Below are 18,106 nucleotides of genomic sequence, written 5' to 3'. Positions count from 1 at the left end.
ATATTAAGTGGTGAACTTGAAATATTCCTCCCTAATTAAGGCTCTCCTTGACTTGAACCTTCCTTGGCCTTTTTTTCCGTCTCTGACCATCTTCTTCTTCATCAAGAGCATCACGTTCCAATTTGGAACGGTTCACGGTGAGGGAAGTGACTAATTAATAAAATCACATCATAATGAATTCTTAAGATCATGTTTTAAAATAAATTTAAGCAAGAAATCATAACCAAGATTATCCTCGTGTGAAAAAGTATTTTCAACTCAAGATCTAGACAATTTGGATAATCAATAACGTATTGTTTCAAGTGGTAAGGATTAAGGAATTAATATGTTTTCGTCAATTAGTTATCTTGACTTGAGTCCATTAAATGGTACTGAAAAAGTCAACCCTCGTCTCCTATATACATTCGACCATGCTCGAATCAAACTAGTCGATTAATTAATAAATCAGTTGAAAAAAAAAATAGTCTGGATGAATAGGCTATGTGTGTTAGGTATCTTTAATGTCTCGATTTTTTTCGGTATCTTTAATGTCACATTTTTTTCTTAGAAAATTAGTGTCCCATGTTCAAATTTAATTTAAAGTCATAAGTGTGATGAGATAGATAAAAGGTGATTAAATTGAATCGAATCATGCATCCATTAGATTAATTAAATGTAATTTATCCCCTTAATTTGTTACATTTACAACACTTTGCATTTTAACTTGGTGGATAAGGATCAGTAAAAAAAGAGTTGCACTCTACTTTTTTTTTGGTAAACAAGTTGCACTCTAATTAATAGTTATAGTTTTAGCTTTGTGAAAACTGCTCGATCTAATAATTTATTGACATTATCAATTACAAAATCCCTTTTTATTGAAATTAGATTTTATTCAAAAATAAAAATATCTAAAATAGCCCTCATAATTTTGTAAAAACTTGGCTAAACAAAGACAGTCATAAAAGACTTAAAAATTAAAATTGACTAACCGTAATTTTCTTAATTAAATATTCTGTACAATTTTGATATTTTGCAAAATAAAATATAAAAAAATTTAATTGAGACCTAATGCATCTATTTTTTCTGATTGTAATATTAATTTTTTTAATATATTGGAAATTGAACACAGCACCTATTATCCACTACCCAACCCCCTAACCATTAGGCTAGCCCTACTGGCGTAATATTATTCTTTTGCTTTGGGCAATCCCCATTACACTTTGTGGAAATGACTCGCGGGTGTTTGAGATTTGGGTGTAACTCTATAAATGTAAACTTGGTAGGATGAAAGTAACTCTTAGGGCTCCAAATTATATTTGGGGAGCTCCATGAGTCCCAAACATAACATACAGATAGTTTCGAGTTTTGAAGGTTTTAAGTTTAAAGGTGTGCACAATTCAGTTTAGTTAGATTTTCTTTGTCAAACTAAACTCAATTGGAATAAATAATTCAGTTCAGAGAACTGAAATGCAAAACCAATTCGGTTCAAAGAAATGAATCGGTTTATTTTTTTGAACTAGTTTGGAATTGATTATGAACTAGTTAAACAGTTCTAAACTGTTTTTAAAAATTAGTTTTGAACCCAATGAAAAAATGAAAAGATTGAGGAAAAAAATTAAATATATAAATGATACTATAATTTAAAAAACAATGAAGCAAATTTGCCCTTTAACTAGAGGTCTCGAGTTTGAGTCTTGGGAACGAAAAAAAAAAGAATTTGGGAGAGCTGCCCCTTTAATAGGGTTCGCCAAGTGCTCGAACCAGATGTAGTCCAAAGGATGAACCAATTGAGAAACTAAATAAAAATAAAGAATTAAAATGAAAAATAAAATAAAATACAGTAAAAGTAAAGATAAATAAGAGAAAAAAATATATATAGGAAAGAAAAGAAAAGTAAGAATAAAAAAAAAAGAAATGACATAATAAAAATAATAAGACATTAAATAAATAAATAAGAGAAGAAAAATAGAGATAAAAATAAAAAATGAAAGAATAGAAGAGAAGAAGAAAAAACAATTTGACAAATAAACTAGTTGGTTTTTCAAAAATCAGTTCAATTCATGAACTGATTTTTAAAAATTAATTTATGTAATTATAGTGTAGTTCAGGTCTTTTGATTTTTATGCACACCCCTAGAACTAGTTCAAAATAGTTGTGAACTGATTTTTAAAATCAGTTCAAAATCCAAATGAAAAGTACAAATTTGGCTCAAAATCAATTCTGAACCCAAATGAAAAGTATGAAATTATTGAGGAAAATAAAAAATATAAATATAAATAACAAAAAAATTCAAAAAGTTCAAAATATAAACAATTTAAAAAGGGGATAAAAATTAAAAATATAAATGATACTATAATTTAAAAAGACAGTAAACAATAAAAAAATGTAATAAAATAAAGTAAAAATAAAATTAAAATAAGAGAGAAAACTATATAAAAAAAATAAAAAAAATAAAAAAAATAAAAAACTAAAATGATAAATTAAAAATAAAAAAAGAATGCACTAAATAGTGAAGAAAATAAAAAAGAAGAGAAGAAGTAAAAAAATAATTTATTTCATGAACTGGTTTTTAAAAAACAAATTCAATTCATTAACTAGTTTTTAAAGATCGATTTTTTGTTTTATTTTCAAAAATCAATTTTTTTTAAGTGCAGTTAAATTGCTTTTTTTTTTTTTTATTGTATAACTTGGAGATATCCCCTATCCAACCTCCTCCGGTCACCTTGTCATCGAGATACGGCCTATAGACTAACCCTTTATTGAAATAGCGGGTGCATAAACTAATTCCTCACTCGAGGAGAGAGGTACAAATTTTTTTTCTAAGAATTTGTTTGAAACAGGGTTTGAACCCTGACAGCAAACTCTTAGGAGCTGAGTTGCTAACTGAGCTATCATTGGAGGTTAATTGTTTTGATTCTTTTACATATCTATGTGGGTTTAAATTTTAAAGTGTGGATTAAATTTAAGTGGTCCCATATATGTCACTACCATCTGTTTATAGAAGTCGATAAAAAAATATTTTGTTTCATTGGCATATTAACTTCCTCTATTTCCTAACTTTCCGCTGCATCGTATCATTATATTTCTTCGTAAAGAGATATCACCAACTGCACTGCCACTTTCAAGTGGACCACCGATAATGACCCATCTAATACATAAGTCCCATTTTTCTATAGCAAAAGATTAAAAAAAAATTACTTAAAGACAATCGTCTAAACTATTGGAAGCATTATTCTCTCTAAAGACTGCACTTAATACTCTCTGTTAATTTGGTAAGGGTACAGCAGACATTAAAAGTCATGTGGGTTTGCTCAGACAGAGATTCAGGAATGTGGTCCATAACATAACATATTTCCGTTAAACAGTTTGAACATCTGAAGAGAACAACTATGTTAGATCAAAGTTCAGTCACATCCATTCCTTCATGCATAGAAATTTGGAGCTTTTATGATTTCTCATATGGTGATATCTTCCATTTGGGCGCACATGTGGCACAACACACGTAAATGAGAAAGTACTTTGTGATTTTGGTATGTCGTTTTTGTTCAGACAATATTTAAAAATTATTACACTCGTTCCAACAAAAATTGGTTAGACGATATGACACACCTGTCATTGCTACATATTAATTTGATACTATAAAGTAATGTTATTAAAACTGACTGGATCATTGATCCGGTCGAAGTATTACGTCATTGGTTCAATTAGTGAGTTATTGGTTCAATTGTATGATTCGATAATTATATGTAATTTTATAATTTATATTAAAATATTTGAATTTTTTGTGATTTTTGTTTAAATATTAATAAATCATATATTATTATACAATAAAAGATCAAACAAAAATATAATGACCGTGATACGGGCTTTAGATTCAGAAGATGACATCTCTAACTATAAATCAAATCAAAATTTTCTGCATAGTGCATAATTGAGATAATATTAGTGTTGTAGGTACATAACTTATGTAAGTCAACAAGCAAAAAAATATTCAAATATATCCCTTATGATTTTTTTTTTAGACCGGGCCGGGTAACCGGGTCACCAGTTTTTATGAAAATCGGCTGGGTCAGACTGGGTCGTATCGGTTCTAATACATGGCCGGTTCGTTGCTTCAATCGAACCGGTTATATGATCGATTTATCGGTTCCCGAATCGACCCAGCCGAGTTGGTCCGATTTTATTAACACTACTATAAAGCCTTATGTAACGCACGGTATAAAGTCCACCAAAAATGAAATTACAGACAACATTGACTAATTAAGAGCATTATTAATTCGTGTAGCTAGCACATATAATGTCTTCAACCTCACAAAAATATATTTGATAGGTCAATTTTTATGAGAACAGGTGACCCGGTTCGACCTGGCCAATTTTTATGAAAATCGGTGACCCGGTGATCCTACTCGGTCTCAAAAAAAAAAAATTCAAATTAATTTTTTCAAAAAAAGAATCATAATGGACATATTTGAATATTTTTTTACTTATTGACTTACATAAGTTATGTACCTACAACACTAATATTACTTCAATTATGCACTATGCAGAAAATTTTGATTTGATTTATAGTTAGAGATGTCATTTTCTGAACCTAAAGTCCCGTATCACGATCATTATATTTTTGTTTGATTTTTTATTGGATAATAATATGTGATTTATTATTTTTTATATTAAAATATTTGATTTTTTTTATCATTTTTTTAGATATTTGAGTATTTTTATATTTTTTAATATAAATTATAAAATTACATATAATTATCGAGTCATGCGGTTGAACCAGTGATCCACTGGTTGATCCAATGACCCAGTACCTTAACCGAAGCAATGACCAAGCAAATTTTAATAACATTGGTATTTTTGATAAATTTCGAACTCTTGTACTCAGAAAATGTGCCACATTAAGACAAATATATATTTTCCCTTCGGATTTTGGTTAAGAGGTCAATTATGGTTAGACAGAAATCAGGGTTATAGTACTGTATTGTCGAGGAAGTTTAATTTTAAGAGAAGACAAATGTACTGCTTTAAATTTTTAAAGATTCATAAAGGTCCCAATGTCAATAAATGTGTAGTCTTAATTCTTAAAATGTAGAATATCGCCATCACTTAACATAGACGTCCGTAAATTAAAAGGACAGGATATAATTCTCGTACAAATTAATATTTACTTTTTATATTATCTATTAATTTATCGATTACTCCACTAATACAGTTCGATCCAAATAAAATTATAAGCCGCAAATCTCTTCGTATTCATTAATATCTTTAGAATTAAGTCACACAAAATTAACCGATAATTGACCAATTACCTTTTTTTTTTCTTTCAGCATGATGACAAGCAGAGATTCAGAATAATTCATGCTCCTTCTGAAACATCAGCCACGATGATAAGTTCGTTGAATGTCAAGTGATGGATGGTGACGTTGACAAGTGGTCTATGAGTTCTTGTGGCAACGTAATTAAAATTTTGATTTAAATCTATATTTTTAAGATATTTTTTAATTAAAATGATTTTATCAAAATTTCAAATAATTTTATTAATTTTTATGATTTTTTTTACGTTAAAATTTTATATTTTACGATTTTTTATCTTCCTTTCAATTTTAAGTAAAATTCTGATTTTAACTACCATACTCGTGGCCACTCAGATACTTTTTTTTATTCTTCAATTGCTTTTCCTCGTATTATTCCATTTCTCTCCTTTTCTCAAATGAATCTGTTGGGCCATTATTGTTTAAAAATATTTTAAGGAAAAAAAAGGTCTTGATCGGGTCATTTGCTTTCTCAACCCTTTTTGGACCAAAAAATGGATTTTAATTTGTATAATAAAACGCTTAATTCAGTCATTAATATGTTTCCTTAATCACGGTCAAACTTTCTTCTTGATGAACCAGGCGACAAATGACAATGAAGCTTCAAGAATTATCACATGTGGAACATAATTACTTCTATTCTATTTTCGCATTGATTAACTCAACTAATGGTGGAAACTTGTATGTTTCGGTTATCCAAAATAAGAGAAAGAATTGAAAAAAAAAGGTCTCTCTCTATGATTTCGTGTATATTTAATATTAAAGGGGTTAAAATAGGACAAAATGACATGTGCAGATAAAGTATCCAATGCATATAACGGTACAAGGAGTCAGGAGACACTGCAATTTCTTATAAAAAAAAAAGTATAAAGAAGAACGGAATTCAAAACATTGATATTACGACATGCTATTCATACCATACCTATATTTTCGCTACAGGTAGGCATCAAAATGCCATTAATGCAAACTTGCAGAGTTGAGCAGCCACCTACCAAATAATTTGTCCATGGAAATTGGCCAAGTAGAAAAAAACAGCAACTAACTAAAGTCATATCATATTATGATATTGATATGTTGTGTTTCCGCACATTACTAGGCCGTTCTAGGAATTAAAGGCATACAACTGGGGGACATTGAAAATCAATCAACAAACTTTTTGATTTATGAATATCCAAAAAAAAAAAAAAAAAACTTTTTGATTTATGACATTTTTTTTCTTGGGTACAGATGTATAATCACTATTTATGATTACATTTAGACATTTCGTGAAAAATAGCTTAGAGAATATGAAGTATTTTACTCTCTGTTTTTTTGTTTTTACAAACTGTTATGTTAGAATCTCATCAAAAGAATAAAATTTGTTCTCCTATGCCACTGATACTCACACCATAATTTTATTGTAATTAAAATAATTTATACTTGAACTTGGTGCAAACATAATGTGGAAACATCATATAATATTTTTTTTTGGCACTAACTTGAAATATCATACAAACTCAACTATGTATTTTCGAAAATAGGCTCGATTAAGAATGCATTCTCGAAAATATATAATGTAATTTGTAAACAATATATATATATATATATATATATATATATATATATATATATGAAGAGAGATCATTTGACTCAAGAGTAAGACTTATAAGTCTTACTCTCTATCCTAACCGTTGATTTTCGTCCATCCAACGGTTATAATTTAGGAAGTTATATTAATTAATTAATTATTAATTATACTATTAATGACTACCGTTGATTTCCGTCCATCAACAGCTGAGATTTGGAATAAGACTTAAAAGTCTTACTCTGGAGTCAAAAGAACCCTCCCCATATACATATATATGTATGATATAAGATCATTTGACACCAGTCTTAAATTTCAAATTTGACATCTCATCTGAGAGCCGTTAGATCAAAAAAGATCAACGACTCTGATTTGCAAGCATGTAACACCATTGATCTAACGGTTATCAGATGAGGTGTCAAATTTAAAATTTGACACCGGTGTCAAATTTAAAATTTGACACCGGTGTCAAATGATCCTATCTCTCTCTATATATATATAAATTATAGGGATAGGATCCTTTGACACCGGTGTCAAATTTTGAAATTTAACACCAAATTCTAACCACTGATTTCTACCAATCAACGATTATCATTTATTGGGAATCAAACTTATTAATTACTATTAATTCTCAATAAATGATAACCGTTGATTGGCGAAAATCAACGATTAGGATTTGGTGTCAAAGGATCCTAATATATATATATAGATATATATGAAGAATATTATATTTATAAACTAAATAGTTTACAAACTTTTACAACTTAATCTTAACCATTGAATTCCGTAAATTTAACGGTTATAATTTATTGAGTCACACTTATTAATTATTAATTCTTAATAAATTATAACCGTTAGATTGACGAAAATAAATAATTTTTTAAGATTTTTGGTTGTAAGAATTTATAAATTATTTAGTTTATACATATAACCTCCCTATTGAAAAAAGATTTATTATTGATATTTTATACATGATCATACTATATATTGATGCCGCCTTAAAATGGCATCAATTCAAACCATGGCATCAATATGAAATTCAAAATGGAAATAAAGTCTACTCTAACATAAAAAGAGTGAGAAGAAATGTCCAACTCTAAACAAACAACAACGTGGAATTTCAACGGGACGGGTTTCATTGGTCCCCTCCAATCCACAAAAACCCAATAATTATTTTCTTTTGAGATGAATAAGCAGTCAAAAATATTCAACGACCCATTTTATATTTTTCAAAAATAATCATATATATATATGCATGCTAAGCAAATGGACAACACCGCTTTATTGGCATTGTGTCTTATGTTACCAGAATTGTGTCTGAGACTGTCTACTACAACGGATCTTACAACCCATACCCCCCCCCCCCCCCCATTTCTCTCACTCTCACTCTCTTCTTTGCTTTCACTGTCTAAGCTCTGTTTCTCTCTCTACTATTGTCATGGGTTGGATTAAGACTATCGTTTTCTTGGCCACCAAAGAAGCCCCTCGTGAAGTGCATGTGAAGCTTGCTCAGAGATCTGGGTCACCTTCCTTTTTCTGATTCAGGTGATTGTGGTGTTTGCCTTCTAGCTTTTTGTTTGATACACCTTCTTTCTCTCTTTTTCCCCCTTTTGTAAATGTCATATCATGTTCTTTGTGCCTCTGCTTCATTATCTCCCTCTCATTTCCCCAAACAGTGTGGTTCTTTCTGTGATTGATTGGTTACTTTGACTGCACTTGAGCTTTGAGAAGGGTTCTTGGCTTCTTCTCTTCTGCTTGAATGGTCTAATCTCAAGATTGTGCCTTGTGGTGTCTAAAGCTGCTTATAGTCGGTAGCAGCACTCTGGTCTGGTTCACAAAGTTCAGTCCTTTTGCCACTCTGTTTGATTCAATTATTGGGTCTTGTTTATGGAGTATCTCGTGGGAAGTTTGGTCATTAATGATTCCTCTTGAAGGGTGTTTCGTTAATTGGGTCGAATCTTGTTGGTTCTTAGTGTTAGCTTCCTTCGTGGGATAAATGACCATGAGAGTCGCTGTTTCCCTTTTGGTGATTTTGAAATCTTGCCTTGTTTTGGCGTTTCCACGTAATTAGTGGGTGTTCAGAATTGATTAAGCATTTTCCTTTTGTTTTTGCTTTTTGCTGCCATAATTATGAAATACTGGCACAATTACAGGCAAAAATGAGAGATATTCTGCTTTGTTTCCTAAATTTAGAGGAATTTATGCTGTCATATGGGTTGATACTCTGATCATGACTCGGGCTGTCCGCAATAGGGTACTAAAGGATGCCAATGGTGATATTAGTGATCATCTACGCAACCACATCCATTTAACAAATTGTATTCACTTGAAGAACCACATGCACAAGAACAGCCCCATACTGGCTGATAGGTCAATCATGAGGGATCTTGTTGTGCTGCAAAGATCACGCTCTCTCAGGGACCCTTCTGCGAGTCCTCCATCATGGCACTCACCTTCTGTAGCTGATGTACATTTCAGAAGAGTTGAAAATGATGCCATGGTTCAGGGGGGAAGAAGGTCTGTAGGTGTTGAGCGCAGGAAGGAAGGGAGGAGATTGTCTGGAACCTCACCACCCTTGGTGAATTTAGGTACATCAAGAGCTGCTTCAGGTGAGGCTAGTAGGGGTAATGATGGGGTACTGGCAACTAGTGAACGTGGTAGCACGAGTGTAATGGGCGATGGGAGGAGAGTTGGGAGAGAAGCAACTGGTAGGAAGAGTGATAGGCCTGATTATTTGGATGTTAGTCAAGAGCAACCTCTCAATCAAGCTGGCAAAAGTTTGGCTGAAGATGTTATTTCAAGGCATTCTGAATCTAAAGAGAGAAGGAGCAGACAGCGGGGGAAGAATGTTCAGGATGTTCAAGTTAAGACCCTTTCTGAGCAGCTGAACGATGTTCCATTGGATAGTGATGATTTAGCATCATCAAACATTCATTTTCGAGGAAGGTATCCAAGACAGGGGAAAATTATTGAGGAGGCAGAGGCCGGCATACATGGTCATGGCAGGGGAATGAATAGAGTAAAAAGGCGTAAATTTCGAAACACAAGAAGAGCTCGGGTTGCTACATCATCAAGAGATATTGGAGCTGAGAATGAATTGTCTGTGGCTTCCAACTCATTGGCTCAGGGTACAACTCTCCCCAAATATCACTCGGAGGAGGTTAATGATTATGCAGATGAAAATGTTACTAGAGCTCCAAAAAATGGGTGCGGCATTCCTTGGAATTGGTCCAGAATTCATCATAGAGGTAAAACAATCCTTGACATGGCTGGGAGAAGTTTTTCTTGTGGTTTATCTGACTCTAGGTTAAAGAAAGGGACATTAAATGCCAATGGAAGAAATATTTCTGAGATGCCTTTGGCATCCGAGCAATCAAGCTCGTGTACTAAATCTGATGCTGAGGTACTACCTTTACTACCTGAGGCATCTGGATCTCATGGAAGCACTGAAAATGCTTGTTGGGACCACGATTATTCTGGGGAACTAGGTCTCTTTGGTGATAATTTGTTCAAGCATGATATCGATTCTGACCTTGCTTCTGAAGCTAGATCTGGCAACCAGCACAAGTTGAGAGGGAATCGTCGTAGTAGACACCAAAGCCTAACACAAAAATATATGCCGCGAACATTCAGAAATATGGTTGGACAGAATTTAGTGGCACAAGCTCTTTCAAATGCAGTAATGAGAAGGAAAGTTGGATTGCTATATGTGTTTTATGGTCCCCATGGCACTGGAAAAACTTCCTGTGCTCGCATATTTGCCAGAGCTTTGAATTGCAATTCTTCAGAACACCCAAAACCTTGTGGCTTTTGCAATTATTGCATAGCACATGATATGGGCAAGAGTAGAAATATAAGAGAAATTGGTCCAGTCAGTAATTTTGACTCTGATAGCATCATGGATCTACTTGACAGTATGATTGTTTCCCCGCTTCCGTCACAGTACAAAGTGTTTATTTTTGATGACTGTGATACTCTGTCAGCAGATTGTTGGAATGCTATATCGAAGGTCATAGATCGAGCACCTAGGCGCGTGGTTTTTATGCTTGTCAGTTCTAGTCTTGATGTCTTGCCTCATATAATAATATCCAGGTGCCAAAAATTCTTTTTCCCAAAGCTGAAGGATGCAGATATTATATATACACTGCAGTGGATTGCAACCAAAGAAGGTCTAGAAATTGATAAGGATGCCATGAAACTCATTGCATCAAGATCAGATGGATCATTGAGAGATGCTGAGATGACCCTTGAACAACTTAGTTTGCTTGGGCAGAGAATATCTGTTCCTCTTGTTCAGGAACTGGTAAGTTGTTATTTGTTATTGTGTTTCTGTCGTCACTGCTTACGCTAAATTCTATTGTAAACTGCAGTTAATATTTCTAATTGGCTATGCATGGATTGCTCTAAAGTTAAATCCTATCTTCAGGTAGGGCTTATCTCTGATGAGAAATTGGTGGATCTGCTTGATTTGGCATTATCTGCAGACACAGTTAACACTGTGAAGAATTTGAGAGTGATCATGGAAACTGGTGTTGAGCCATTAGCTTTAATGTCACAACTTGCTACCGTAATTACTGATATACTTGCTGGGACCTATGATTTCACAAAAGAAAGGCGAAGAAGGAAGTTCTTCCGGAGACAGCCATGTGAGTAAAAAATCTCTTTTGTAGATATTTTTCCAAGTTATCAATTTATTGCAAACTGAAATGACAATGATCATGTTAGTTCTCAGATCTGAAGTAACTCTATATTTAATACTGCACCATTTCAACTTATCATTCTTTTAACATCTCTTATATATATATATATATATATATATATATATATATATCTTTTGGTTACCAGAACTGTCTATCCTGATAAATATTTTGTCTAGTCTTACTTGCGGTTTACATTTCTGTCAGAGTGGAGACTGGAGACAGGAGAGCCTTAATCTGGTTTCATATTGATGAGTATGTTTTTCGTTATTATACTTCCACTAATTGATTATGCTGGTTTCTGTCTCAGTGTCCAAAGAAGACATGGAAAAGCTTCGCCAAGCTCTGAAAACTTTATCTGAAGCTGAGAAGCAGTTGAGGATGTCCAATGACAAGCTAACGTGGTTGACAGCTGCATTGCTTCAACTTGCTCCTGACCAGCAATATGTGTTGCCTACTTCATCTGATAATAGTTTCAACCATAGTCCCTTGGCTCTAAAAAATGCAGATGGGAGAGAAGCAGCTAGAATAGGTGGTAATCCTGTTGAAATTCCTAATGAAGCGAGACGAGTATCAATGGATGCTAGAATAGAAAATTTCTATGCTGGAAGCTCAGTAGATCGTATGACAAAGGGTCTTAGTTCAGAGAAAAGGAGACTTAGTGTGTCTGGTTTTGCTCCTCAACATACTTATTCGCATGCCACCAATAATATTAGGATGAATGAAAGGCAGATTTTTGGTAAAAACCATAAAGAAATTGAAGAGATATGGTTACAGGTGCTTGAGAGGATTCCAATTACTGGTCTGAGAAAATTCTTGCATAAAGAAGGCAAGCTGATCTCTGTTAGTTTTGGGGCAGGTGAACATCAAATCTTCACAATGCTTATTCAACAATGCAATTTTATAATTTTTTGCAGTGATATAATTAAAATTCCCCCCCCAGATAATTTTTCAATGCATTTGAGATCAGGAAGAATTAGGGAATATGCTACTCTACCCATGTGATTGCACTGAATGTAGTAATATCAATTAAAGGGCCTAGCATTACTGTTATAGATCATTGAAATTTCAGTTCTGGTAGCATTGTTTAATGATTTTAGAGTTCATTATAAAGTTAAGATTGGTTAAAAATCCTGTGATGCTCAGCTTTTAGTAATGTTATAATCAATGTTAATATAATATGCATTAGTTTTTAATGAATTTAAGGGCGGGAAGAATTAGGGGATAGGCCGGTCTTTTTATGTGATTGCCTAAATATAGTATCAACTAAAGGGCATTGTATTTCTATTATAGTGGATTGAATATTCAGTTCTGGTAGCATTCTTTATGAATTTTAGAGTTCATGATAAAGTTAAGAATGGTTAGTATGCGGCACATGCTGCTGTACTCACAGTAATAATGGGCTTTCTATTTTCAGTGCTTGTCGTTCACTCTATTTCCATGTATTATTTATGATGTATTTCATTCATCATTATTTTTCCATTTAACTGGTTGACCTTTTTTTGAATCTTATTTTGTTTCTTGTTTAATTTATTGATATTGTTATTTGTTGTTATAGTGTTGCTTCTATGTCACTCCAACATTTGCTTTGCTCATTGACGTTCATTCATCAATTATCTAATGGTAGGGTGGTACTTTATTGTGCAGCTCCAACTGTGCAGCTAATGCTTAGTTCTCAACAGACCAAATCTACTGCTGAGAGGTTCACAGGTCCCATCTCACAAGCATTTGAATCTATCCTTGGATCTTCTATAACAATAGAAATTAGATGTGATTCAAATAAAGATGAAGGCTCAGCTGTTCAACTGCCTCTTATATTGCCTGCTGTCAACGATGGTTCGTCCCAGATTAGAGACTTAAATGGTGTTGGCACTCAAGCTCATCCTGCACTAACTGATTCTGTTGGAAATAGAAGGTGGGAAGAGGCAGCTTCTCAAGTGGAGCACAAGAATAATGAGCAGCAGGTTGATGCTCATGCAACACCTTATAGAAGCCTAGAAGGTACAAGCATAGGACATGCATCAGCTTCCCAAAAAAAGCCAATTGTTTTAGAGCGAAGAAAGCTTACAGACTTAAATGGTGTTGGCACTCAAGTTCGTCGTGAACTAACTGATTCTGTTGGAAATAGAAGGGGTGAAATTGTAGAAGAGGCAGCTTCTCAAGTGGAGCACAAGAATAATGAGCAGCAGGTTGATGCTCATGCAACACCTTATAGAAGTCTAGAAGGTACAAGCATAGGACATGCATCAGCTTCCCAAAAAAAGCCAATTGTTTTAGACCGCAGAAAGCTCAGGGAGCAGGGTCATAGTCAAAGTCTTGTAAGAAGTAAGGTATCCCTTGCTCATGTAATCCAGCAGGCCGAAGGTCAGCGAAGTGGGTGGTCAAAACGCAAAGCAGTTTCTATTGCTGAAAAGCTTGAACAAGAGAATCTGTATGTTTCTGTTCCATCATTTTCTCTTTTGTCGTGTACTATAGCTAGTTTTAGAGATGATATGTGGCTCATAATTTCTTAAGGATGGTAGGGGGATGGGAATCTCAAATGGACATAGTATTTCCAAATTTTAATTAACCTAGGTGTTAGTAGTCTTATGCTGGACCACGGGATATCTATATTTCACATCTGGTAGGTGAGTTGAAATTTTTAAAAATATATCAAGTTTTCTATGATGGAATAAAATCATGTAAAAGTCCGCAATCTAGGTATTGCGGGAATGTAGAATTGAATAATTAAGAAGACTGAATAAGAGTTTCCATGAACTATATGCTAGGTTAAGATTATCCTTCCTTTTCAATCATGAGTCAGTATGGGATAGGAATTGTTGATGTGAGTATTTTGGAATATTGAGCTTTGGAATTTGGATGTTATCCTGTTTCAGTAATACAGTAATGTCTATGTTATAACTGCCTATTAATTCTATAATCTTTTACTCCTTAGGAGACTGGAGCCAAGATCAAGGAGCTTACTATGCTGGAAAGCATCAAGAGTAACCTGTCGGAAGGTAATTCATGATGCTAAAATTTATTGTTAAAAAGCATAAATAATTACAAAAAAATAAAAAATCCAATTAGCTATAGGACTGGCTTCCTTGCTAAATATTTAAATATTTGAGATCCATAATTCATACATTTTTTATTTATATTCTAATTTTCTTAAGCCATAACACATGAATGCACAATATTAACGTTATACTACACTGAGCTAGTATTAGATTTAGATTTGAATTTGATACAACCTGAAATATCTTATGGCAATCAGAACTGTACCTTTGCTAGATCATCTATTAGGAAGGGGCATCCTTATTAATCTAATCGTTTTATTTTTCATTCGGAGATAGCTGGGGGTCTCTTTCTAATATAAGGTTCGGGCTTTAAGAGGTCTAACTAAATTGGTTTTTGTTGTTCTGACAGTCTTATTGACTTTGAAAAACTATTCATAAAAGCATGCATTGTGTAGTTTGATGTAGCAATGTCCTCAAGACTACAAACGTAGTATAAGTTCCATAGCAGGGATGATGTGCATGCATATATTTTTGGAACCTGATGTAATTCTGCTCAGCTTTTGAGTCCCTGTATAAAGAATCTTGGGATACACCACTCCAAAAGCTAGCTCAAAAGGTGAGAGTGCCCAAGGCCTTATAAAGGTCACATTACATACAATCAATGTGAGATTATATATCTCAACACGCCCCCTCACGCAAGAGCCCTTTGGGCTATGACCTTATAGTCACTCAAGCTCTGATACCATATAAATAATCTTGGGATACACCACTCCAAAAGCTAGCTCAAAGGGTGGGAGTGCCCAAGGCCTTATAAAGGTCACATTAGTTGTCCAAACAATCAATGTGGAACTATATATCTCAACATATAGCAAGTATTTAATGGGATGATTTTGTTTTTCCTTTCGATAGTATTACCTGTGTTTCTTGCTCGGCTATTAATTCAAGTGCCACGTTGTGTTCATTTTATTATTATTATATTTCTCAACGTTCATCCTATAATATAATTTCACCACCTTCAAGAATATATTTAAACATTTTAAGGAAAAGTTGTTGGCTACTGAGTTTAGTGAAATGAGTAAATAAAACACAGCGAATGTATATATTTTTCTGTTTCTTTGCCATTGATTAAAAACCAAAACAATTAAGAAATAAAAAATCACCAATTATGAGAATATATATATATATATATATATATATATATATATATATATATATATTAATTGATAATTTTTTATATTCTCTCTCCTCCATAAAATTAGGAAGAGAGAGAAAGTGGAGGAGAGAGAATATAAAAAATTATCAATTATTTAGCAAAACGACGTCGTTTAATCTAAAATGACATTAAGTTATATCCTTAATAACGACAAACGATTCTACCATAAAAGATTTGATGTTTTGATTGGGTGTGTGTGCTTGTGCATGTTTATTGATTTTATGCACTATGTTTGTATTAGCCTGGTGGTGTTGCAGTTGTAACATATCCAATATTTTCATGGTTTACCGATGGAAGTTCTCTTAAGTTTTTAATGTTAAATATGATGTTAGAGTTTGTTTTGCAATTTATATGTTTTTCATTGTTATATATGAGGACATGATTCATGTATTTAATTGCATTGGCAGCTGTCACGCTTGAAAATCCGACCCCGAAAACCACGTGCATTGCTGAACCTTGTCTCATGTGGGAAATGTCTCTCTACAAAATCTCCAAGGTAGTTCAGAGAATCTTTCAAGGGTGGGGTTCATTCAATAGACATTTGTAATGCCTTAGATTCAGGCTTTTCCTGATGTGTTAATAGGGTTAAATTTTATGGGTTCAAGCCTATTTTTCTTCTTTTCATTTGATTGAATAAAAGCATGTAGTTACACATCAGTTGAAGAAAATGTAGGAGAGTAGTTAAAGTAGTAAATTCCATTTTGGTGATTACTTTTCCTTCCTAGCACAAATTTGATGGAAATTTCAAAATCAGATTCTGTTGAAAATTTTATCAATTACTATTGGTTTGTGGGCAGTGTTTTTCATTGGACCTTTACTACTAAATCATTGGCCTCGATAATGCAATAATATGGATTAAGTTCCTGTAACGTGCACTTCAAGGGAGTTAATTGTTGCAAGTTTGTAGACTGTTATGAGGTTGCTTATTTGTTATAAAAATCTAAGTAACCGTTGACTCTTTCACTAACGGTGATCCAGTTCCCTATATCTTGAGCATCTATCTGCTTGTTGCACTTTCAAATTCACTAACACAATCCCATAAACTAACAAAGCAATGCATATTTAATCATTCTGCTACACCTTCATTCAAATCACTAAAGCAAAAGTAGTCGCATGACTACATGTGCAGCTCTATAATGAATCTCCTTAGATGCGGATACATATTTTGAAACCCCTGCAACTTCTTTCCTGCTGAACGTACCTTCTTTCACTTTAGTCAGAAAAGATCCATTTCAAAAAGCTTCCATGGCCAAATTATTCGAAGTTGTAGTGTCAAATCAATCTTGGTCCCAAAATGAATATTATAGGTTGGAAATAGTTTTATCATATGAAAAAAAAAGCAGATGAGTTGATCAATAATTGTATTCTGCTTCATGCCTATCTTTTTATTTAGGCCTTGATTCTTGACTTCACCATTGTGCCTGCCATTTAGCACAAGTCAATTTTTTAAGCTAAAGTAATAAATGCAAGAGAAATTGAGGCTTCCAAAATCATGGGAGATACGTTAAGTGATTAAATGATTGCTCTACCAGAAGCAGACATTAGCATTATTGGCTTGCACCAGCTTAATGGTAGTATTTTTAAGGTCATGAGTGTAATTGAGAAACTCTCAAGTAGAGCTAAAAGGGAAAACTTGTTTGAGGCCAGTGTCACGGCCCTTGTAACCAAGAAGCCACACTTGCAAAGAATTCAAGAAGAATTTGCTAACTATTTAGGCCTGCAATTCCAGAAGAATAACACTACTGTTGAAGAAAGAGCAAGGCATTTGTCAGATAAATAGTTTTAATATCTAAGAGTCCAGACTTAATAGGCATTTTCCAATCAAATGATGACTGCAATTAATTTTTCCCTTAGTCCTTCTTCTAAGGAACACGTCCAACTTTTGTGTATTAGAAACAACAAAACAAAAGAATTATATTAGTAAAATAATTAAGGACTGAAAGAGTGAATGGTAAAAAATATCTTTCAAGCGCTAGATATACTCCATGTATTAACAGCAGCATATTCTTTTCTGATTCTACTTACAGAAAAACAACGTAGTTCTTTTATCTGTTTCATGTGTACTTGATAGTCAAGCAATCAATCAAGTTTAGTATTGATGAATTGGCACGATGGAAGAAAGCCCATAATTCAGTGGAAAATGAAAATGATAAAAAGAATCTGGCCTCGAACAGGTTTGTGTATTCTCCAGCAAAAATAGTCACATCTGAAACAAAACAAAATTCCCTCCTTTAAGTTCAACTGTTAAAGACATTTAAAGAAGAGAGGCATTTCAAAGGCAAGCAAATACACGCAGAGATAGATTTTCAACTTGAAGTCCTGATAACCCTTTTCTTGAAGCA

At 33.3% G+C, this 18,106-nt stretch overlaps 1 protein-coding gene across 2 annotated transcripts; it reads left to right on the top strand.

Moving 5' to 3' along the window:
• The first annotated feature begins 9,051 nt into the window (after positions 1–9,051).
• Positions 9,052–16,411, top strand: LOC133288910 (protein STICHEL-like 4). 2 transcript variants are annotated; one of them, XM_061486746.1, is made up of 8 exons: positions 9,052–9,599; positions 9,645–11,158; positions 11,282–11,501; positions 11,863–12,095; positions 12,285–12,411; positions 13,200–13,983; positions 14,488–14,551; positions 16,172–16,411. In XM_061486746.1, exons 1-8 carry the CDS (start codon positions 9,086–9,088, stop codon positions 16,262–16,264), a joined length of 3,549 nt encoding a protein of 1,182 aa, XP_061342730.1. In that variant the 5' UTR covers positions 9,052–9,085; the 3' UTR covers positions 16,265–16,411. The 2 variants fall into 2 exon arrangements, with proteins under 2 accessions (XP_061342730.1, XP_061342729.1); XM_061486745.1 differs by having other exon boundaries at positions 9,052–11,158; positions 11,863–12,411.
• Positions 16,412–18,106: the final 1,695 nt, after the last annotated feature.

This window comes from Gastrolobium bilobum, unplaced genomic scaffold, assembly GCF_033153095.1.
Source record: "Gastrolobium bilobum isolate Gb01-03AN ecotype WA unplaced genomic scaffold, APGP_CSIRO_Gbil_v1 utg714, whole genome shotgun sequence".
Classification (NCBI taxonomy): domain Eukaryota; kingdom Viridiplantae; phylum Streptophyta; class Magnoliopsida; order Fabales; family Fabaceae; genus Gastrolobium; species Gastrolobium bilobum.
Note: the sequence above shows the minus strand (reverse complement) of the source record. Positions and strands in the feature narration are given on the sequence as shown.

Bases quoted from the DNA above. Each gene is read 5' to 3' on its own strand.
- LOC133288910 (XM_061486745.1), top strand. From the start codon at position 9,086: ATGACTCGGGCTGTCCGCAATAGGGTACTAAAGGATGCCAATGGTGAT. The intron at 11,159-11,281 runs GTAAGTTGTTAT...TCCTATCTTCAG, and splicing joins TTCCTCTTGTTCAGGAACTG to GTAGGGCTTATCTCTGATGA. The intron at 11,502-11,862 runs GTGAGTAAAAAA...TTTCTGTCTCAG, and splicing joins GTTCTTCCGGAGACAGCCAT to TGTCCAAAGAAGACATGGAA.